General features: G+C 48.5%; 1 protein-coding gene across 1 annotated transcript; it reads right to left on the bottom strand.

Moving 5' to 3' along the window:
• Positions 1–68: 68 nt before the first annotated feature.
• LOC112235439 (guanine nucleotide-binding protein G(t) subunit alpha-2-like) lies at positions 69–21275 on the bottom strand. The gene is made up of 9 exons (XM_024403883.2): positions 20910–21275; positions 7569–7611; positions 7229–7370; positions 6935–7095; positions 6503–6631; positions 4678–4807; positions 3668–3821; positions 1420–1625; positions 69–592 (listed from the first exon to the last, which is right to left on the bottom strand). The coding sequence occupies exons 1-8, from the start codon at positions 21019–21021 to the stop codon at positions 1438–1440; spliced, it is 1059 nt and encodes a 352-aa protein (XP_024259651.2). The 5' UTR covers positions 21022–21275; the 3' UTR covers positions 69–592; positions 1420–1437.
• Positions 21276–23953: the final 2678 nt, after the last annotated feature.

Below are 23953 nucleotides of genomic sequence, written 5' to 3' on the forward strand. Positions count from 1 at the left end.
GGGAAAGGGTTAATGTTCCCTACTATGTCATAATAGTATTGTGTATCCTTCAACGCTCAGAAACTGAACAGGGAAGTATATGCATCTTTATTTTATGTGTCCACACATCACAAAAACAAAAATACAAGATCCCTTCTTTCTCACAGTACTTCAGATGTCTTTCTTAAAATAAAGACTGGTCTAATTATTTACAAAGTGTAAAGGTTATTATTCTATTAAAATAGATTAAAATAGAATTTTGAAATATTGAAATTTCAACTGTTTACTTTATAACTTTTTTTTAACGATAAAATGGAGACCACAGGAGACTACTGAAGGTAAGACAAAAACACTAGCTTCAGGGATTTAAAGGTACATTCCACAATTTAAGTCCTGTCCAATTTTCCTTTTTTTTTTTATTCTTTTTTTTTTACAAATGTTTTCATACTCTTTCAATCCAATGGCCTTGATGTTAAGGCTTTGATGATGTCGATGTAGAGGAAGCATCCAAGGAACCAGGGTTCGGAGGTAGTGATGGTGACAGCCGATAAGCAGTTGTCCACCAACTGTCCACCTCCTTCAGCACAGTGGCCAAATAAAACCAAGGGGTTGGCTGATGGATGGAAGGAAGTAAATCAAATCAAATCAAATTTTATTTGTCACATACACATGGTTAGCAGATGTTAATGCGAGTGCAGCGAAATGCTTGTGCTTCTACTTCCGACAATGCAGTAATAACGAACAAGTAATCTAACTAACAATTCCAAAAAAACTACTACTGTAAGTTCTGGAGAAGGGAAGAAAATAGGAATTTCAATTGAATGCATGTTTTTACATTTATACGTAATCTTTCTGAGAATCTGTTGTGCCTATGTGAATGCTACTTGTGTCATAGATCATGCCTGCAAATTCAGCTCGTTTTGGTCACCCAAATTGGATCAAAAGCTTACACTCTCGCTCCAAGACCACAGCTTCAATGCCCACCCCTGCTCTAATGTATATTTGACCACATTTATTTAGAGAAAAGTATAGTTTAATTAGGTCTGTCTAATGGCCCTTTTGGAGACTGTAATAGTGTCGGGATAGTGTTGAGGCGATGTGAGAGGGAGGGACAGAGATAGTATTGAGTCAATGTTAGCTTTATGACTCATCCATCCTCACCTTCAGCCGTCCCAAACGGTCTGAACCATAGAAACACAATGTACTAGAAGGGACAAAGTGCCCCAGACCATGGCAATATTAATGGCATGTCAAGGCAAATACAGTATGTCATTGTGTGTTATAAGTGAATTGCCGATAGTTTGGCCACAGCTGGCCCTTATTACAGTGTGTCAGTGAGGCGACAGGACTGATGTCGGTTCTCAGACAGGGATTTCCTGCTGGGCACTGAGGTGTGTGTGTGTGTGTGCATGCATCAGGCAGTAATATAGACGGTCATACCTTCAATCAGGAGCTGCCTCAGAACAGCCCGGCGTCTTTTAGATTGATTTTGATGATGTCTGTGATGGTGTCGAAGGCCTGGTTCACGTCCTGTGTGTCTACAGCGCAGGTGACGTGGGTATAGATGGGTTTCTCCGCCTGCTTCAAGTTCAGAGACTCAAATTGCATCTTCACGTGGTTACTGGCGTCTTCGTATGTATTTGGCCCTTTAAGGGAGAGAAGAGTTTAGAGGTTGAAAATCTGACAGGAGTTGCTGTTCTCTTTTGTATGGGTCTGGCCCTACAGAGGGAATACGAGGGGTTTTATACTGTCTGGCCCTACAGAGGGAATACGAGGGGTTTTATACTTCATTCAGATACTTTTTAATTCAAAGTGATTTTTCTTAATCCTGTGAATTTCAGTGAAAGAATGAACTGACCGAGGATCAAGATCAAGTGTGTAACAAAATGTCTTGTTACCGAGGGGGAAGATACGCTCAGACCCCACTTGCAGAATGGAGTTTTCCTTGTTCTAATGGCAACTCTGCCTCCGAGGGCAGAAACAAATGTGATTTGGTTAAGTTTAGGCAAGAAATGAGACACTAAGTATGTAATTACACGTGGTAAAGGGATATGGGTTGGGTTAGGTTTAAGTAAGAAATATGATTGGTTCGGAACCTAGGAGAACTACAGTTGAAGTCAGAAGTTAACATACACTTAGGTTGGAGTCATTAAAACTCGTTTTTCAACCACTCCATAAATTTCTTGTTAACAAACTATAGTTTTGGCCAGTCAGTCAGGACTTCTACTTTGTGCATGACACAAGTCATTTTTCCAACAATTGTTTACAGACAGATTATTTCACTTATAATTCACTGTATCACAATTCCAGTGGGTCAGAAGTTTACATACACTAAGTTGACTGTGCCTAAATTGACTGCTTGGAAAATTCCAGAAAATTATGTCATGGCTTTAGAAGCTTCTGATAGGCTAATTGACATCATTTGAGTCAATTGGATGTGTACCTGTGGATGTATTTTAAGGCCTACCTTCAAACTCAGTGCCTCTTTGCTTGACATCATGGGAAAATCAAAAGAAATCAGCCAAGACCTCAGAAAACAAATTGTAGACCTCCGCAAGTCTGGTTCATCCTTGGGAGCAATTTCCAAATGCCTGAGGCTAGCGCGTTCATCTGTACAAATGCAAGTATAAACACCATGGGATCCCGCAGCCGTCATACCGCTCAGGAAGAAGATGCGTTCGGTCTCCAAGAGATGAACGTACTTTGGTGCGAAAAGTGCAAATCAATCCCAGAACAACAGCAAAGGACCTTGTGAAGATGCTGGTAGAAACCTGTACAAAAGTATCTATATCCACAGTAAAACGAGTCCTATATAGACATAACCTGAAAGGCTGCTCAGCAAGGAAGAAGCCACTGCTCCAAAACCGCCATTAAAAAGCCAGATTACGGTTTGCAACTGCACATGGGGACAAAGATCATACTTTTTGGGAGACATGTCCTCTGGTCTGATGAAACGAAAATAGAACTGTTTAGCCATAATGACCATCGTTATGTTTGGAGGAAAAAGAGGGAGGCTTGCAAGCCAAAGAACACCCATCCCAACCGTGAAGCATGGGGGTGGCAGCATCATGTTGTGGGGGTGCTTTGCTGCAGGAGGGACTGGTGCACTTCACAAAATAGATGCCTTCATGAGGAAGGAAAATTATGTGGATATATTGAAGCAACATCTCAAGACATCAGTCAGGAAGATAATGCTTGGTCGCAAATGAGTCTTCCAAATGGACAATGACCCCAAGCATACTTCCAAAGTTGTAAGGACAACAAAGTCAAGGTATTGGTATTGGAGTGGCCTATATCGTCACTATTATTATACAATGTAGACAATATAAAAAAATAAAGAAAAACCCTTGAATGAGTAGGTGTATCCAAACTTTTGACTGGTACATTCTGGCCTTCTTCTTATTTCTGTTTCTCGTGTGTTTTTTGTTCTACTTGACATTTTTCTCTGAATGTTTTTTTTGTACGACTGATATTAATAGCTACATTGATGGGAAAAAGCAAGAAAGGCATTTCGCTGTACTTGTGCATGTGACAATAACTTGAAACTAATCAGTGAGAGATTTACGATATTTTCATTCATTCGCCGCGTGGTAAATAAACTCCAAACGAAAGGCCAAAAAGGGAAAACAACGGTTTGCCATTTGGGACTCAGAGTAGGACTCAGAGTAGGACTCAGAGTAGGACTCACCATCGTAGTCAGGGAAGCAGACATTGAGGTGGACATGCTTGATTTTCTCTTGGAAGACGTCCTTCTTGTTGAGGAAGAGCACGTGGATGGTGTCCTCGAAGAACCTGTGGTTGCAGATACTGTTGAATAGGTGGAGAGACTCGTGCATGCGGTTCTGAAAACAGGAGAGGAGGGTATAGGAATGATGTATCATTATCATCATGATCATCGTTGGGCTACAAAACCGTCAACAACCTTAGCTGGCTGCAGTCACTAGCCATGTGAGGTTTGGTTGATTCATATCAACATCTCGTGAGGTTTGGTTGATTCATATCAACATCTCGTGAGGTTTGGTTGATTCATATCAACATCTCGTGAGGTTTGGTTGATTCATATCAACATCTCGTGAGGTTTGGTTGATTCATATCAACATCTCGTGAGGTTTGGTTGATTCATATCAACATCTCGTGAGGTTTGGTTGATTCATATCAACATCTCGTGAGGTTTGGTTGATTCATATCAGCATCTCCTGTGGTGTGGTTGATTCATATCAGCATCTCCTGTGGTGTGGTTGATTCATATCAGCATCTCCTGGGGTGTGGTTGATTCATATCAGCATCTCCTGTGGTGTGGTTGATTCATATCAGCATCTCCTGTGGTGTGGTTGATTCATATCAGCATCTCCTGGGGTGTGGTTGATTCATATCAGCATCTCCTGTGGTGTGGTTGATTCATATCAGCATCTCCTGTGGTGTGGTTGATTCATATCAGCATCTCCTGGGGTGTGGTTGATTCATATCAGCATCTCCTGTGGTGTGGTTGATTCATATCAGCATCTCCTGTGGTGTGGTTGATTCATATCAGCATCTTCTGTGGTATGGTTGAATCATCTCCTGTAGTTTCACTTTGAAGTGTGTGTGTGTGTGTGTGTGTGTGTGTGTGTGTGTGTGTGTGTGTGTGTGTGTGTGTGTGTGTGTGTGTGTGTGTGTGTGTGTGTGTGTGTGTGTGTGTGTGTGTGTGTAATCACTCACCATTTCCTCGTCCTCCAGCAGCACCAGGTCATACGCGCTGAGGGCACTACAGAACAGGACGCAATGGACGCCCTGGAAACAGTGGATCCACTTCTTCCTCTCTTCTCTTCTACCGCTCATATCAAACATCCTGTCCGTCAGAGAGACACAACAATCACATCAATTAACCCAATCAATTATAAAGCCCTTTTTTTTTTTTTTTACTTCTTTTTCACAGGAGAGGTGTGTGTTAGGAAAACATCCCAGCTCCAGCATCCCAGCTTGTGTGGAAAACATCCCAGCTCCAGTGTGTGTTAGGAAAACATCCCAGCTCCAGTGTGTGTTACATCCCAGCTCCAGTACATTAATCATCAGTGAGTGTGTGTTAGCTCCAGTGTGTGTTAGGAAAACATCCCAGCTCCAGTGTGTGTTAAAAACATCCCAGCTCCAGTGTGTGTTAGGCTCCAAAACATCCCAGCTCCAGTGTGTGTTAGGCTCCAAAAAACATCCCAGCTCCAGTGTGTGTTCCCAGCTCCAGTGTGTGTTAGGAAAACATCCCAGCTCCAGTGTGTGTTAGGAAAACATCCCAGCTCCAGTGTGTGTTAGTGAAAACATCCCAGCTCCAGTGTGTGTTAGGAAAACATCCCAGCTCCAGTGTGTGTTAGGAAAACATCCCAGCTCCAGTGTGTGTTAGGAAAACATCCCAGCTCCAGTGTGTGTTAGGAAAACATCCCAGCTCCAGTGTGTGTTAGGAAAACATCCCAGCTCCAGTGTGTGTTAGGAAAACATCCCAGCTCCAGTGTGTGTTAGGAAAACATCCCAGCTCCAGTGTGTGTTAGGAAAACATCCCAGCTCCAGTGTGTGTTAGGAAAACATCCCAGCTCCAGTGTGTACTTAGTTGGTGAGAGCGTGGCACTTGCTAAGGTTGGTGGTTCAATTCTAGCAGCGATCACATACAAATACAAAAAAATATATATTTCATGCTCTATTAAGTTGCTGGTGTAATAGAGGTGATTTGAAATCACACTCTCATTGAAACATAGCCCTTACTGGCTACGTTTACACAGGCAGCCCAATTCTGATCTTTTGCCGAGTTATTGGCAATGGCAAAAGAGCTTATGTGATTGGTCAAAAGACCAATTGGTGAGGGGGAAAAAAAGGTCAGAATTAGGCTGTCTGTGTAAACACAACCGTGGAGTTGTAAACCTAAATGCTGCTCTCAGATCACAAGGATTCTCTTTACTGGTTAAGACGTTCTGTTGTTGTGCAAGAGGTCTATGGTTCGATCGCACCAATTACACTACCTTACCTGAATTTGACCTCTTTGCAGGTGTACTATACTGTACTGTGACAAGGCAGTCCGGTAGTTAGCTACTGTAGCATCACCTGAATTTGACCTCTTTGCAGGTGTACTATACTGTACTGTGACAAGGCAGTCCGGTAGTTAGCTACTGTAGCATCACCTGAATTTGACCTCTTTGCAGGTGCACTATACTGTACTGTGACAAGGCAGTCCGGTAGTTAGCTACTGTAGCATCACCTGAATTTGACCTCTTTGCAGGTGCACTATACTGTACTGTGACAAGGCAGTCCGGTAGTTAGCTTCTGTAGCATCACCTGAATTTGACCTCTTTGCAGGTGCACTATACTGTACTGTGACAAGGCAGTCCGGTAGTTAGCTACTGTAGCATCACCTGAATTTGACCTCTTTGCAGGTGTACTATACTGTACTGGACAAGGCAGTCCGGTAGTTAGCTACTGTAGCATCACCTGAATTTGACCTCTTTGCAGGTGTACTATACTGTACTGGACAAGGCAGTCCGGTAGTTAGCTACTGTAGCATCACCTGAATTGGATGTCTCTGCAGATGAACCTCTCCTCGTTAACACCGCCGGTCGTGATCCTGCACCGTAGGATGTCTTGGTCATTGGGGGTCAAGTCAGCCACGGTGATGCGGTCAAGGTCACTGAGGAAGCTGTCGGCGAATGGCACAATCAATCAATCAATCAATCAATCCAAGAATCAGATAACTAAGGTAGGCTGTAAATGTCAGAGCTGTTTGTATTCATCAAGACTCTCCAAGTAGAAGTGCTGATCTAGGATCAGTTTAGCCTTTTAGATCATAATGAATAAGATGACATGGACAAGGGGGAACCTGATCCTAGATCAGCACCCTACTCTGAGGCAATTCATGGATACAGGCTCTGATCCTAGATCAGCACTCTGAAACGCTAGTGAATACGGGTCCTGAGTAATAACGGCAGACAGATTAACCCACTAGTGAGCGGAGTCGAGGAGCTGGTAGCCTTCAGCTGCTCTCTCAAAGCACTCTTGGATGCCAGGGTCCAGCCACAACTTCTTGATGCACTCAGCCAGCTCAGGAGGCATGGTGCCCTCTTCAGTAGAGTTGGAAAGGTTCTCCAGCTTCGTGCCCTCATCCTGGCCACACAGAAAACAACACATATATGTCAGTATAGTTTAGTATAACAGGTTCATACAGTGTAATATAATTTACTGTAGTATGGTATATTATAGTATAGTTCTACACACACACCCAGCCTGCAGTACCCACCTCTGCGGCTGGTGATCCGTACTTGATCCCCAGGATGCCCATGCCTCTGACGATGGACAGAGCTGACTGCAGGATGTTACCAAAGATCACCTCTCTGTACATCACCTTCTCCTCCTTATTAAAACCGCCCAGGTGGAGGATTCTGTGCAGGAGAGAAGAAGAAGAAGAAGAAGAAGGGGTTGGTGTTGCTCACTTATCCAAACTGCCACCTAGTGGTATATTTGTAACACTGCGGCTCACTTTCTCTCAGCTGCCCCTAGTGGTATATATTTGACACTGCGGCTCATTTCTCTCAGCTGCCCCACATTCAGTGAGAGGCTTCAGTTTTAAATGAACTCACTTCATTTGTTTTACGATGGTGCTTTTCCCCGACTCCTCAGCACCTGAAAGAAAACAAAAAAATACACAATTTATTGACAGTTAAATGTCATCCATTTACCGTTTCGTTACAGGGCTTTCATCAGTGACACAGACAGATAATGTATTAGAAGAAAAGTATGTCCTGCTTGTGGTAAAATGGCAAAACAAAAGCCTTGTCATTACATATCTGTTGACCTTTATCAGTCACATAATATGTAACATAATTACAGTTCAGTCGAAGTCCCTCAGGCCAAGAATACTCTTGGACCTTGTGGCCAGAGAAACATATGCTACTTCCCAAACTGCATCCTATTCCCTATACAGTCCACTACTGAAACGTAACAAACACCGCTTACTAATGTGACCCAGTTAGATTATGAGAAAGAGTGACAATAGAGCAAGAGGACAGTCTGTGAGGAGATCACTGACGTCTCTGGGCCTCAGTGGGCCTCACTGTGGCTCAATGGGACTCACTGAGTCTCAGACTCTTCAGGACAAAGGACTTGAAAGTCACTTCAAATCTTTATTCAAAACATGTATTTTAAAACCTTTAAAACCCAAATACTATGGTACCCACCCCAACCTGTAACCTGGACCGGTGCTGTACGGCTCAAATAGCACCCACCCCAACCTGTAACCTGGACCGGTGCTGTACGGCTCAAATAGCACCCACCCCAACCTGTAACCTGGACCGGTGCTGTACGGCTCAAATAGCACCCACCCCAACCTGTAACCTGGACCGGTGCTGTACGGCTCAAATAGCACCCACCCCAACCTGTAACCTGGACCGGTGCTGTACGGCTCAAATAGCACCCACCCCAACCTGTAACCTGGACCGGTGCTGTACGGCTCAAATAGCACCCACCCCAACCTGTAACCTGGACCGGTGCTGTACGGCTCAAATAGCACCCACCCCAACCTGTAACCTGGACCGGTGCTGTACGGCTCAAATAGCACCCACCCCAACCTGTAACCTGGACCGGTGCTGTCGGCTCAAATAGCACCCACCCCAACCTGTAACCTGGACCGGTGCTGTACGGCTCAAATAGCACCCACCCCAACCTGTAACCTGGACCGGTGCTGTACGGCTCAAATAGCACCCACCCCAACCTGTAACCTGGACCGGTGCTGTACGGCTCAAATAGCACCCACCCCAACCTGTAACCTGGACCGGTGCTGTACGGCTCAAATAGCACCCACCCCAACCTGTAACCTGGACCGGTGCTGTACGGCTCAAATAGCACCCACCCCAACCTGTAACCTGGACCGGTGCTGTACGGCTCAAATAGCACCCACCCCAACCTGTAACCTGGACCGGTGCTGTACGGCTCAAATAGCACCCACCCCAACCTGTAACCTGGACCGGTGCTGTACGGCTCAAATAGCACCCACCCCAACCTGTAACCTGGACCGGTGCTGTACGGCTCAAATAGCACCCACCCCAACCTGTAACCTGGACCGGTGCTGTACGGCTCAAATAGCACCCTATTCCCTATATAGTGCAGTACGGCTCAAATAGCACCCTATTCCCTATATAGTGCAGTACGGCTCAAATAGCACCCTATTCCCTATATAGTGCAGTACGGCTCAAATAGCACCCTATTCCCTATATAGTGCAGTACGGCTCAAATAGCACCCTAATCCCTAAATAGTGCAGGACTTGCCAACTAGTATTTACATAGATAGGAGTTCGCTATTCAAATAGCACCCTATTCCCTATATAGTGCAGTACGGCTCAAATAGCACCCTAATCCCTATATAGTGCAGTACGGCTCAAATAGCACCCTATTCCCTATATAGTGCAGTACGGCTCAAATAGCACCCTATTCCCTATATAGTGCAGTACGGCTCAAATAGCACCCTAATCCCTATATAGTGCAGTACGGCTCAAATAGCACCCTAATCCCTATATAGTGCAGTACGGCTCAAATAGCACCCTATTCCCTATATAGTGCTGTACGGCTCAAATAGCACCCTATTCCCTATATAGTGCAGTACGGCTCAAATAGCACCCTATTCCCTATATAGTGCAGTACGGCTCAAATAGCACCCTATTCCCTATATAGTGCAGTACGGCTCAAATAGCACCCTATTCCCTATATAGTGCAGTACGGCTCAAATAGCACCCTATTCCCTATATAGTGCAGTACGGCTCAAATAGCACCCTAATCCCTATATAGTGCAGTACGGCTCAAATAGCACCCTATTCCCTATATAGTGCAGTACGGCTCAAATAGCACCCTATTCCCTATATAGTGCAGTACGGCTCAAATAGCACCCTAATCCCTATATAGTGCAGTACGGCTCAAATAGCACCCTAATCCCTAAATAGTGCAGGACGGCTCAAATAGCACCCTAATCCCTATATAGTGCACTCCTTTTGACTAGGGTCTAATAGGGTGCCATTTGGGATGCTCATGGTTCTCTCAGGCAGTTCAGGACAAAGGCCTTGGTGTCACTTATTTAAAACCTTATACATTATACTTAAACCTTTAAACACCATACTACTACTGCTACTCAGAGAGGACCATAATGGAAAGAGAGGACCATAATGGAACGATGCTTCTCAGAGAGGACCATAATGGAAAGAGAGGACCATAATGGAGATGTTTCTCAGAGAGGACCAGGCCAGTCAGTATATAATGTCATCCTGTAACCAGGCCAGTCAGTATATAATGTCATCCTGTAACCAGGCCAGTCAGTATATAATGGTATCATGTAACCAGGCCAGTCAGTATATAATGTCATCCTGTAACCAGGCCAGTCAGTATATAATATTATCCTGTAACCAGGCCAGTCAGTATATAATATTATCCTGTAACCAGGCCAGTCAGTATATAATGTTATCCTGTAACCAGGCCAGTCAGTATATAATGTTATCCTGTAACCAGGCCAGTCAGTATATAATGGTATCATGTAACCAGGCCAGTCAGTATATAATGTCATCCTGTAACCAGGCCAGTCAGTATATAATGTCATCCTGTAACCAGGCCAGTCAGTATATAATGTCATCCTGTAACCAGGCCAGTCAGTATATAATGTCATCCTGTAACCAGGCCTGTCAGTATATAATGTCATCCTGTAACCAGGCCAGTCAGTATATAATGTCATCCTGTAACCAGGCCAGGCCAGTCAGTATATAAGTCTCAGCTCATTTTAGCTCTAGCCTGGTTCCAAATCTGTTTATGCTGTCTTGCCAACTCCTAGGGTGGCATGTTCATTTACATAGATAGGAGTTCGCTATTCAACTAAAACAATCTCAGCTTAGTTTAGTAGTTAAATGGGTAATTGTAGTGAAGTTGATTAGATTATTCAACAACACAGCAGTTATAAAGACCATAGACAGACATCATCCAATAGATGCCTCTTGTGGAGAAGTGTTCTCCATTTAATCTACTCTAATTGGTTGAGCCCTGCGCCACTCATAGCCACAGACTCATAGCCACAGACAGGACCAGGTTACATAATGCATGCTGTGTTTAAGACACAGGACCAGGTTACATAATGACACCCATTGGCTCAGTGCCCTTCCACATTAAGGTTGGCTGATCCTCCTCTTCACGTACCCCCTTGCTGAGTGTTATGGATGGGTTTCATGTTTCCTGTGTCTTAACACAACAAGCATTATGTAACCTGGAAACAGGTGATCTTACCACTTTGTATCAAGACAAGAGTTAAAGTAACAGAAGTCGTTCATTGAACTACGCTTGCCTGCTCCAGCCACCTGAGACCTTAAAACTTGTGTTTGCTCACCATCAAAGGGATAACACAGGATTCGAACCCCTGTCAGTCGGTCACACTAACACTGTCTGCTAAAGAACACAACACTATTTCTACGGTACCACTGGTAGGAGTGAGAACACTGTGTCTCACACACACACATCTTTTCAACAGGTCAAATCAGAAGTACAGCTCAGCTTTACTCAGTAGTGTGAAAAGGGTACCGGATGCTAAAACAGTTTGTGGAGACCTCAGCGTTAGCTATTTGGCCTGGTTAGGCGTATGGAAATAGATCTGTCTATTCCACTATCTGGATATATACCGAGACCTGTTTTTTGGATTTGATCATTAGCATTGACTGAGACTTTAAGTGGCCACATGCAGAGAGGCCAAGTGGATTACCCTTTTCACACTACTAAGGCACAGCCCAACTAAATCCTGCTGAGCCCAGAACCAATCTGAACCCACACATCATAGGTTCTGGAAGAGTGTTGTGTTGTAAAAGGGACTATGTAAAAAAATATACTTTAAGTCTGAGCCAGCACAGTACAGTTTGAATTGGGTCGTCACGGTAGTGTGAAAGGGTGAATGCTGTCAGAGGAGAGACTGGGTACGCATTTCTTGACTGGACCTGGAGTATGAGCTCATCTCGTCAGTGTAATCGGCTTGGCACCTCATCGGCAGGGTTCCATAATGCACTTGGACCTTTTAGTAGTGATTATTTAAACACCTCACTGTGTCCTGCCTTTCCACTGGGAGGGAGCAATGAACCTCAGGGAGCTCATGGAACTCAGGGAGCGATGGAACTCAGGGAGCGATGGAACTCGGGAGCGATGGAACTCGGGAGCGATGGAACTCGGGAGCGATGGACCTCGGGAGCGATGGATCTCGGGAGCGATAGAACTCGGTGAGTGATGGAGCCCGGGAGCGATGGACCTCGGGGAGCGATGGAGCTCGGGAGCGTTGGACCTCGGGAGCGTTGGACCTCGGGGAGCGATGGACCTCGGGAGCGATGGACCTCGGGAGCGATGGACTTCGGGAGCTGGATCTCGGGAGCGATGGAGCTCGGGGAGCGATGGAGCCCGGGGAGCGATGGACCTCGGGGAGCGATGGACCTCGGGGAGCGATGGAACTCGGGAGCGATGGAACTCGGGAGCGATGGAGCTCGGGAGCGATGGTACTCAATGTACCTCAGGGAGCGATGGACCTCAGAGAGCGATGGACCTCAGGGAGCGATGGATCTCAGGGAGCGATGGATCTCAGGGAGCGATGGAACTCAGTGAGCGATGGAGCCCAGGGAGCGATGGACCTCAGGGAGCGATGGAACTCGGGGAGCGATGGAACTCGGGGAGCGATGGAACTCGGGAGCGATGGACCTCAGGGAGCGATGGAGCTCGGGGAGCGATGGTACTCAATGTACCTCAGGGAGCGATGGACCTCAGGGAGCGATGGACCTCAGGGAGCGATGGACCTCAGGGAGCGATGGACCTCAGGGAGCGATGGACCTCAGGAGCGATGGAACTCGGGAGCGATGGACCTCAGGGAGCGATGGAGCTCGGGGAGCGATGGTACTCAATGTACCTCAGGGAGCGATGGACCTCAGGGAGCGATGGACCTCAGGGAGCGATGGACCTCAGGGAGCGATGGACCTCAGGGAGCGATGGAACTCAGGGAGCGATGGAACTCAGGGAGCGATGGAACTCAGGGAGCGATGGAACTCAGTGAGCGATGGAACTCGGGAGCGATGGAACTCAGGGAGCGATGGAACTCGGGGAGCGATGGACCTCAGGGAGCGATGGAACTCGGGAGCGATGGACCTCAGGGAGCGATGGAGCTCTGGGAGCGATGGTACTCAATGTACCTCAGGGAGCGATGGACCTCGGGGAGCGATGGACCTCGGGGAGCGATGGAACTCGGGGAGCGATGGAACTCGGGGAGCGATGGACCTCGGGGAGCGATGGACCTCGGGGACCCTCGGGGAGCGATGGAACTCGGGAGCGATGGACCTCGGGAGCGATGGACCTCAGGGAGCGATGGACCTCAGGGAGCGATGGACCTCAGGGAGCGATGGAACTCAGGGAGCGATGGAACTCAGGGAGCGATGGATCTCGGGGAGCGATGGAACTCGGGGAGCGATGGAACTCGGGAGCGATGGAACTCGGGGAGCGATGGAACTCGGGGAGCGATGGAACTCAGGAGCGATGGAACTCGGGGAGCGATGGAGCTCGGGAGCGATGGACCTCAGGGAGCGATGGAGCCCAGGGAGCGATGGAACTCAATGTACCTCAGGGAGCGATGGACCTCAGGGAGCGATGGAACTCAGGGAGCGATGGAGCCCGGGAGCGATGGACCTCAGGGAGCGATGGAACTCGGGAGCGATGGAACTCAGTGAGCGATGGAACTCGGGGAGCGATGGAACTCAGGGAGCGATGGACCTCGGGAGCGATGGATCTCGGGGAGCGATAGAACTCAGTGAGTGATGGAGCCCGGGGAGCTGGACCTCGGGAGCGATGGACCTCGGGGAGCGATGGACCTCGGGGAGCGATGGACCTCGGGAGCGTTGGACCTCGGGGAGCGATGGACCTCGGGAGCGATGGACCTCGGGAGCGATGGACTTCGGGGAGCGATGGATCTCGGGAGCGATGGAACTCAGTGAGTGATGGAGCCCGGGGAGCGATGGAGCCCGGGAGCGATGGACCTCGGGGAGCGATGGACCTCGGGAGCGATGGAACTCGGGAGCAATGGAACTCGGGAGCGATGGAGCTCGGGGAGCGATGGTACTCAATGTACCTCAGGGAGCGATGGACCTCAGGGAGCGATGGACCTCAGGGAGCGATGGACCTCAGGGAGCGATGGATCTCAGGGAGCGATGGATCTCAGGGAGCGATGGAGCCCAGGGAGCGATGGACCTCAGGGAGCGATGGACCTCAGGGAGCGATGGAACTCGGGAGCGATGGAACTCGGGAGCGATGGACCTCAGGGAGCGATGGACCTCAGGGAGCGATGGTACTCAATGTACCTCAGGGAGCGATGGACCTCAGGGAGCGATGGACCTCAGGGAGCGATGGACCTCAGGGAGCGATGGACCTCAGGGAGCGATGGACCTCAGGGAGCGATGGACCTCAGGGAGCGATGGAACTCGGGGAGCGATGGACCTCAGGGAGCGATGGAGCTCGGGGAGCGATGGTACTCAATGTACCTCAGGGAGCGATGGACCTCAGGGAGCGATGGACCTCAGGGAGCGATGGACCTCAGGGAGCGATGGACCTCAGGGAGCGATGGACCTCAGGGAGCGATGGAACTCAGGGAGCGATGGAACTCAGGGAGCGATGGAACTCAGGGAGCGATGGAACTCAGGGAGCGATGGAACTCAGGAGCGATGGACCTCGGGGAGCGATGGACCTCAGGGAGCGATGGACCTCAGGGAGCGATGGACCTCAGGGAGCGATGGACCTCAGGGAGCGATGGACCTCAGGGAGCGATGGACCTCAGGGAGCGATGGACCTCAGGGAGCGATGGAACTCAGGGAGCGATGGAACTCAGGGAGCGATGGAACTCAGGGAGCGATGGAACTCAGTGAGCGATGGACCTCGGGAGCGATGGACCTCGGGGAGCGATGGACCTCAGGGAGCGATGGAACTCGGGGAGCGATGGAACCTCAGGGAGCGATGGAACTCGGGGAGCGATGGACCTCAGGGAGCGATGGAGCTCTGGGAGCGATGGTACTCAATGTACCTCAGGGAGCGATGGACCTCAGGGAGCGATGGACCTCAGGGAGCGATGGAACTCAGGGAGCGATGGAACTCAGGAGCGATGGACCTCGGGAGCGATGGACCTCGGGAGCGATGGACCTCAGGGAGCGATGGAACTCGGGGAGCGATGGACCTCGGGGAGCGATGGAACTCGGGGAGCGATGGACCTCAGGGAGCGATGGAGCTCGGGGAGCGATGGTACTCAATGTACCTCAGGGAGCGATGGACCTCAGGGAGCGATGGACCTCAGGGAGCGATGGACCTCAGGGAGCGATGGAGCCCAGGGAGCGATGGACCTCAGGGAGCGATGGAACTCAGGGAGCGATGGAACTCAGTGAGCGATGGAACTCGGGGAGCGATGGAACTCGGGAGCGATGGAACTCGGGAGCGATGGACCTCAGGGAGCGATGGAGCTCGGGAGCGATGGTACTCAATGTACCTCAGGGAGCGATGGACCTCAGGGAGCGATGGACCTCAGGGAGCGATGGACCTCGGGAGCGATGGACCTCGGGAGCGATGGATCTCGGGAGCGATGGAACTCAGTGAGTGATGGTGCCCAGGGAGCGATGGACCTCGGGGAGCGATGGACCTCGGGAGCGATGGACCTCGGGGAGCGATGGAACTCGGGAGCGCGGAACTCGGGAGCGATGGAACTCGGGAGCGATGGAACTCGCTCGATGGAGCGATGGTACTCAATGTACCTCAGGGAGCGATGGACCTCAGGGAGCGATGGACCTCAGGGAGCGATGGATCTCAGGGAGCGATGGATCTCAGGGAGCGATGGATCTCAGTGAGCGATGGAGCCCAGGGAGCGATGGAGCCCAGGGAGCGATGGACCTCAGGGAGCGATGGACCTCAGGGAGCGATGGACCTCGGGAGCGATGGAACTCAGGGAGCGATGGAACTCGGGGAGCGATGGAACTCGGGGAGCGATGGACCTCAGGGAGCGATGGACCTCAGGGGAGCGATGGTACTCAATGTACCTCAGGGAGCGATGGACCTCAGGGAGCGATGGACCTCAGGGAGCGATGGACCTCAGGGAGCGATGGACCTCAGGGAGCGATGGACCTCAGGGACCTCAGGGAGCGATGGAGCCCAGGGAGCGATGGACCTCAGGGAGCGATGGACCTCAGGGAGCGATGGAACTCAGGGAGCGATGGACCTCAGGGAGCGATGGAACTCGGGAGCGATGGAACTCGGGAGCGATGGAACTCGGGAGCGATGGAACTCGGGAGCGATGGAACTCGGGGAGCGATGCAACTCGGGAGCGATGCAACTCGGGAGCGATGGAACTCGGGGAGCGATGGAACTCGGGAGCGATGGAGCTCGGGAGCGATGGTACTCAATGTACCTCAGGGAGCGATGGACCTCGGGAGCGATGGAGCTCGGGTAGCGACGGAACTCGGGAGCGACGGAACTCAGTGAGCGACGGAACTCGGGAGCGACGGAACTCGGGAGCGACGGAACTCGGGAGCGACGGAACTCGGGAGCGACGGAACTCGGGGAGCGATGGAACTCGGGAGCGAAGGAACTCAGGGAGCGATGGATCTCGGGAGCGATGGATCTCGGGAGCGATGGATCTCGGGAGCGATGGATCTCGGGAGCGATGGATCTCGGGAGCGATGGAACTCGGGAGCGATGGAACTCGGGAGCGATGGAACTCGGGAGCGATGGAACTCGGGAGCGATGGAACTCAGGAGCGATGGAACTCGGGAGCGATGGAACTCGGGGCGAGCGATGGAACTCGGGGAGCGATGGAACTCAGTGAGCGATGGAGCTCGGGGAGCGATGGAGCCTCGGGAAGCGATGGACCTCAGGGAGCGATGGAGCCCAGGGAGCGATGGAACTCAATGTACCTCAGGGAGCGATGGACCTCAGGGAGCGATGGAACTCAGGGAGCGATGGAGCCCAGGGAGCGATGGACCTCAGGGAGCGATGGAACTCGGGAGCGATGGAACTCAGTGAGCGATGGAGCTCGGGGAGCGATGGAACTCAGGGAGCGATGGAGCCCAGGGAGCGATGGAACTCAATGTACCTCAGGGAGCGATGGAACTCAGTGAGCGATGGAGCCCAGGGAGCGATGGAGCCCGGGGAGCGATGGACCTCAGGGAGCGATGGAACTCGGGGAGCGATGGAACTCGGGGAGCGATGGAGCTCGGGGAGCGATGGAACTCAATGTACCTCAAGGTCTGAATCTGTACTTTAACAAACCACAAAAATCTCTTCCTTCTTTTCTAGGTTCAGTTACATATAGCTGAAACATTCTGAGAGAAATAATATTATGCCTTGATCTTTGTGTTGGTTCTTAACTGTCAATGTTCAGACAACGTGCATATTCAATTCACAGACAGAATCAGTACTCGGGGCCTGTTTCAATCAGATCAGTTTCTGCCGATATCCGCATAGTGGTTGTTTTGATGGTGTCGGAGGTGGAACTAGGCTGCAGCTCCGTTGTGGTAATATTGAGGATTTGTTTACATAGCAATTAATGTAGCATGTTAGGATACTAATGTAGCAGGTTAGGATAGTTAATGTAACAGGTTAGGATAATTAATGTGGCAGGTTAGGATAATTAATGTGGCAGGTTAGGATAATTCATGTGGCAGGTTAGGATAATTCATGTGGCAGGTTAGGATAATTCATGTGGCAGGTTAGGATAATTAATGTAGCAGGTTAGGATAATTAATGTAGCAGGTTAGGATAGTTAATGTTGCAGGTTAGGAGAACTAATGCAGCAGGTTAGGTGAATTAATGCAGCAAATTAGGAGAATGAGGTAAAGGTTAGGAAAAGGATTAGGGTTAGGCTTAGCTACAACGCTAGTTGTCAACAACTGTTGTCTCCGGCACGACCATTAAGTCGCAATAATAGAAATTCCATGCAGACTTGTTTACAAGTCATCTACTCTTTGATTAGGCTGATAGAAGTCCTCATTATTTAGCCTGATAGAAGTCCTCATTATTTAGCCTGATAGAAGTCCTCATTATTTAGTTGAATGATTTTCAATTTGAGTGTCCTTATTTCTATATAGCGTACACTTTCTCGTCCTGAACTTCTAATGCGAGTGGGAGCGAGTGATCAATCAGATCAAGCATTAAGCGAGAGCCGACAACCGAATAGCTGATGTTCTAGCGGTGTCAAAGGTGGAACTGCGTTGGTAGCTGCTCACCGATTTGACAACTCCGACGCAGTTCCACCTCTGACACCGTCAAAACATCAGCTATGCGGGTGTGGGCTATCGCCGGTTGACGCTTTATCTGATTGAATCTAGGCCTTATTGTCTGTGTTTGATTAAAATGGGTCCAGAGAAAGAGTATGATATCATTTGATGGAATATATTCAACACCAGAAAGATGAAATGTGAAAATTACAGATGTTATCTCAATTTCATATGAAATATTTTTTGTCCTATCTTGAGGCCAGGTTTTCAGAGGAACCAATCATGTCTTATTAAATGATGCCCCCCTTTCCGATGTGGTCCATCCTTGCTTCTGGATGGCAGTTTAATACAAACCTCAACCAGTGGTGTAAAGTACTTAAGTAAAAATACTTTAAAGTACAACATAAGTTGTTTTTTGGTTATCTGTACTTTACATTACTATTTATATTTATGAAAACTTTTACTTCACTACATTCCTAAAGAAAATAATGTACTTTTTACTCTATACATTTTCCCTGACACACAAAAGTACTCATTACATGTTTAATGATTAGCAGGACAGGAAAATGGTACAATTTACACACTTATCCCTCTGATCTGGTGGACTAACTAAACAGAGAACATCCCTGGTCATCCCTACTGCCTCTGATCTGGCAGTCTCACTAAACAGAGAACATCCCTGGTCATCCCTACTGCCTCTGATCTGGCGGTCTCACTAAACAGAGAACATCCCTGGTCATCCCTACTGCCTCTGATCTGGTGGACTCACTAAACAGAGAACATCCCTGGTCCTCTACTGCCTCTGATCTGGAGGACTCACTAAACAGAGAACATCCCTGGTCCTCTACTGCCTCTGATCTGGAGGACTCACTAAACAGAGAACATCCCTGGTCATCCCTACTGCCTCTGATCTGGTGGACTCACTAAACAGAGAACATCCCTGGTCATCCCTACTGCCTCTGATCTGGAGGACTCACTAAACAGAGAACATCCCTGGTTATCCCTACTGCCTCTGATCTGGTGGACTCACTAAACAGAGAACATCCCTGGTTATCCCTACTGCCTCTGATCTGGTGGACTCACTAAACAGAGAACATCCCTGGTCATCCCTACTGCCTCTGATCTGGAGGACTCACTAAACAGAGAACATCCCTGATCATCCCTACTGCCTCTGATCTGGAGGACTCACTAAACAGAGAACATCCCTGGTCATCCCTACTGCTTCTGATCTGGAGGACTCACTAAACAGAGAACATCCCTGGTCATCCCTACTGCCTCTGATCTGGAGGACTCACTAAACAGAGAACATCCCTGGTCATCCCTACTGCCTCTGATCTGGAGGACTCACTAAACAGAGAACATCCCTGGTCATCCCTACTGCCTCTGATCTGGAGGACTCACTAAACAGAGAACATCCCTGGTCATCCCTACTGCCTCTGATCTGGAGGACTCACTAAACAGAGAACATCCCTGGTCATCCCTACTGCCTCTGATCTGGAGGACTCACTAAACAGAGAACATCCCTGGTCATCCCTACTGCCTCTGATCTGGAGGACTCACTAAACAGAGAACATCCCTGGTCATCCCTACTGCCTCTGATCTGGAGGACTCACTAAACAGAGAACATCCCTGGTCATCCCTACTGCCTCTGATCTGGAGGACTCACTAAACAGAGAACATCCCTGGTCATCCCTACTGCCTCTGATCTGGAGGACTCACTAAACAGAGAACATCCCTGGTCATCCCTACTGCCTCTGATCTGGAGGACTCACTAAACAGAGAACATCCCTGGTCATCCCTACTGCCTCTGATCTGGAGGACTCACTAAACAGAGAACATCCCTGGTCATCCCTACTGCCTCTGATCTGGAGGACTCACTAAACAGAGAACATCCCTGGTCATCCCTACTGCCTCTGATCTGGAGGACTCACTAAACAGAGAACATCCCTGGTCATCCCTACTGCCTCTGATCTGGAGGACTCACTAAACAGAGAACATCCCTGGTCATCCCTACTGCCTCTGATCTGGAGGACTCACTAAACAGAGAACATCCCTGGTCATCCCTACTGCCTCTGATCTGGAGGACTCACTAAACAGAGAACATCCCTGGTCATCCCTACTGCCTCTGATCTGGAGGACTCACTAAACAGAGAACATCCCTGGTCATCCCTACTGCCTCTGATCTGGAGGACTCACTAAACAGAGAACATCCCTGGTCATCCCTACTGCCTCTGATCTGGAGGACTCACTAAACACAACATGCTTCCTTTGTAAACTATGTGTTAGTGTTAGAATGTGCCCCCTGGCTAAAACCAAATACTTTTAGACTTTTATTCAAGTAGTATTTTACTGGGTGACTTTCACTTTTACTTTAGTCATTTTCTATTAAGTTCTCTTTACTTTTAATTAAGTATGATAATTGGGTACTTTTTCCACCATTGACCTCAACCAAATCTCTGAAATCACATCATATGTCACAACAAATATCCTGTTTATGATTCCACGGTATTTAGCTGAAATATTGCCTTTCAGTTCCTTTATGTAGAGGAAACCAAAACTCATGGGTGATTCCAACGTTTCAGCCATTCGGCCAAAATGACCTTACGAGTTCCAGACAGGGCTACCTCATCACAAGAGCATATTTCCTGAAGCACCTCCGATACATTCCCACCAATGGGTTGATTCACTTACCCAGCATCAGCACTTTAACTGCCTTGGACTCAGCCAGCTCCTTCTTCAGCTCCTTGGCGTCTATCCCCTCCTCTCCCTCCATCTCCAGATCCTCAGGCTCGTCCATCGACATCTTGGTGGTTAGTTGTCCTGGGTGCCTCGCTACACAGAAACAGGTTTGTAGTCACTAAACGTGCTACAACAAAACAAGAAAATCTCCTACAGGACGATTGATTGACAGGTCGTTGAGGTGATTGAAGACCCGTTAGATTATCAATAGATGTCCTGATAGAAAGACAATGAGTTGTTAGGTAGTAGGTAGACTACTGTTCAAGAGATACTAAGTCAAAGTGTTGCTCCTCTGCAGCTTCAGAGGCTAAATATCTCTGTGGTTTAAATCGCATGTCTTACAACATGGAAACACCAGAAGCCAAATCCTATTAACACAGCTAATTAGGAGTGAAAAGACCAACGCAGGCCCAGTTTGGATCCACTAGGGTCGGTTGGGGATTTGGGATGGAGAGATGCTCTGACTGTTGATACATTGGAGCCAGGAAAGTAGTTGTTTACGTTTTCTGTAACTTGGACACCAGAGAATGGCTCTTCAGGACTTATGTTTAAGATTTATTAAAGGGGACTTGTACCTCCGTTTGAGGACTTTAAAATGCATTATATATAGCCATTGAATCTTGAAGAGTATAACTTAATGCCTCATGAGCTTGTTGTTTAACTCCATTGATTGTTATCAACGTAATTGTAAACAAATACAGTAGATTCAAAACATGGCTTATCTCCTGGATGGTCAGTCTCATGCATCCATAGATGTGTCCATGATTTTAAGAGTGGTTACAATTCTCCAGCCCCATCCCTCAGCTGTTTACCCTGCAAAAGTGGGCGTTAACCAATTTTGTTATTGTTAGAACTGCAGATTTCCCCTTTAATATGATAAAAAAAAGTGCAAACCCCTACTATGCTGATGCTTCCAGTACTGTAGTTTATATACACAAACCTAAAGAATCATGACTGAAATAGGTCAGAAAAAAGGTTGATCAAAAAGACTAAAGTATGTTTATGGGCTTTAATATGGAGTTAGTCCCCACTCTGCTGCTATAACAGCCTCCACTCTTCTGGGAAGGCTTTCCACTAGATGTTGGAACACTGCTGCGGGGACTTGCTTCCATTCAGCCACAAGAGCATTAGTGAAGTCGGACACTGATGTTGGGCGATTAGACCTGGCTTGCAGTCGGCGTTCCAATTCATCCCAAAGGTGTTTGATCAAATCAAATCAAATCAAATTTTATTTGTCACATACACATGGTTAGCAGATGTTAATGCGAGTGTAGCGAAATGCTTGTGCTTCTAGTTCCGACAATGCAGTAATAACGAACAAGTAATCTAACTAACAATTCCAAAAAAAAACTACTGTCTTATACACAGTGTAAGGGGATAAAGAATATGTACATAAGGATATATGAATGAGTGATGGTACAGAGCAGCATAGGCGAGATACAGTAGATGATATCGAGTACAGTATATACATATGAGATGAGTATGTAAACCAAGTGGCATAGTTAAAGTGGCTAGTGATACATGTATTACATAAGGATGCAGTCGATGATATAGAGTACAGTATCTACGTATGCATATGAGATGAATAATGTAGGGTAAGTAACATTATATAAGGTAGCATTGTTTAAAGTGGCTAGTGATATATTTACATCATTTCCCATCAATTCCCATGATTAAAGTGGCTGGAGTAGAGTCAGTGTCATTGACAGTGTGTTGGCAGTAGCCACTCAATGTTAGTGGTGGCTGTTTAACAGTCTGATGGCCTTGAGATAGAAGCTGTTTTTCAGTCTCTCGGTCCCAGCTTTGATGCACCTGTACTGACCTCGCCTTCTGATGACAGCGGGGTGAACAGGCAGTGGCTCGGGTGGTTGATGTCCTTGATGATCTTTATGGCCTTCCTGGCATCGGGTGGTGTAGGTGTCCTGGAGGGCAGGTAGTTTGCCCCCGGTGATGCGTTGAGACCTCACTACCCTCTGGCAGGTTGAGGGCGGTGCAGTTGCCATACCAGGCGGTGATACAGCCCGCCAGGATGCTGATGTGCATCTGTAGAAGTTTGATCTTTTGGTGACAAGCCTTTCTTCAGCCTCCTGAGGTTGAAGAGGCGCTGCTGCGCCTTCCTCACGATGCTGTCTGTGTGAGTGGACCAATTCAGTTTGTCTGTGATGTGTATGCCGAGGAACTTAAAACTTGCTACCCTCTCCACTACTGTTCCATCGATGTGGATGGGGGGTGTTCCCTCTGCTGTTTCCTGAAGTCCACAATCATCTCCTTAGTTTTGTTGACGTTGAGTGTGAGGTTATTTTCCTGACACCACACTCCGAGGGCCCTCACCTCCTCCCTGTAGGCCGTCTCGTCGTTGTTGGTAATCAAGCCTACCACTGTTGTGTCGTCCGCAAACTTGATGATTGAGTTGGAGGCGTGCGTGGCCACGCAGTCGTGGGTGAACAGGGAGTACAGGAGAGGGCTCAGAACGCACCCTTGTGGGGCCCCAGTGTTGAGGATCAGCGGGGAGGAGATGTTGTTGCCTACCCTCACCACCTGGGGGCGGCCCGTCAGGAAGTCCAGTACCCAGTTGCACAGGGCGGGGTCGAGACCCAGGGTCTCGAGCTTGATGACGAGCTTGGAGGGTACTATGGTGTTGAATGCCGAGCTGTAGTCGATGAACAGCATTCTCACATAGGTATTCCTCTTGTCCAGATGGGTTAGGGCAGTGTGCAGTGTGGTTGAGATTGCATCATCTGTGGACCTATTTGGGCGGTAAGCAAATTGGAGTGGGTCAAGGGTGTCAGGTAGGGTGGAGGTGATATGGTCCTTGACTAGTCTCTCAAAGCACTTCATGATGACGGATGTGAGTGCTACGGGGCGGTAGTCGTTTAGCTCAGTTACCTTAGCTTTCTTGGGAACAGGAACAATGGTGGCCCTCTTGAAGCATGTGGGAACAGCAGACTGGTATAGGGATTGGTTGAATATGTCCGTAAACACACCGGCCAGCTGGT

Source organism: Oncorhynchus tshawytscha, linkage group LG16, assembly GCF_018296145.1.
Source record: "Oncorhynchus tshawytscha isolate Ot180627B linkage group LG16, Otsh_v2.0, whole genome shotgun sequence".
NCBI lineage: Eukaryota > Metazoa > Chordata > Actinopteri > Salmoniformes > Salmonidae > Oncorhynchus > Oncorhynchus tshawytscha.

Coding starts and splice junctions, on each gene's coding strand:
- LOC112235439 (XM_024403883.2), bottom strand. CDS start 21,021: ATGTCGATGGACGAGCCTGAGGATCTGGAGATGGAGGGAGAGGAGGGG. Junction 7,612..20,909: donor AGTTAAAGTGCTGATGCTGG/GTAAGTGAATCA, acceptor GTTTTCTTTCAG/GTGCTGAGGAGTCGGGGAAA. Junction 7,096..7,228: donor ACGGATCACCAGCCGCAGAG/GTGGGTACTGCA, acceptor CTGTGTGGCCAG/GATGAGGGCACGAAGCTGGA.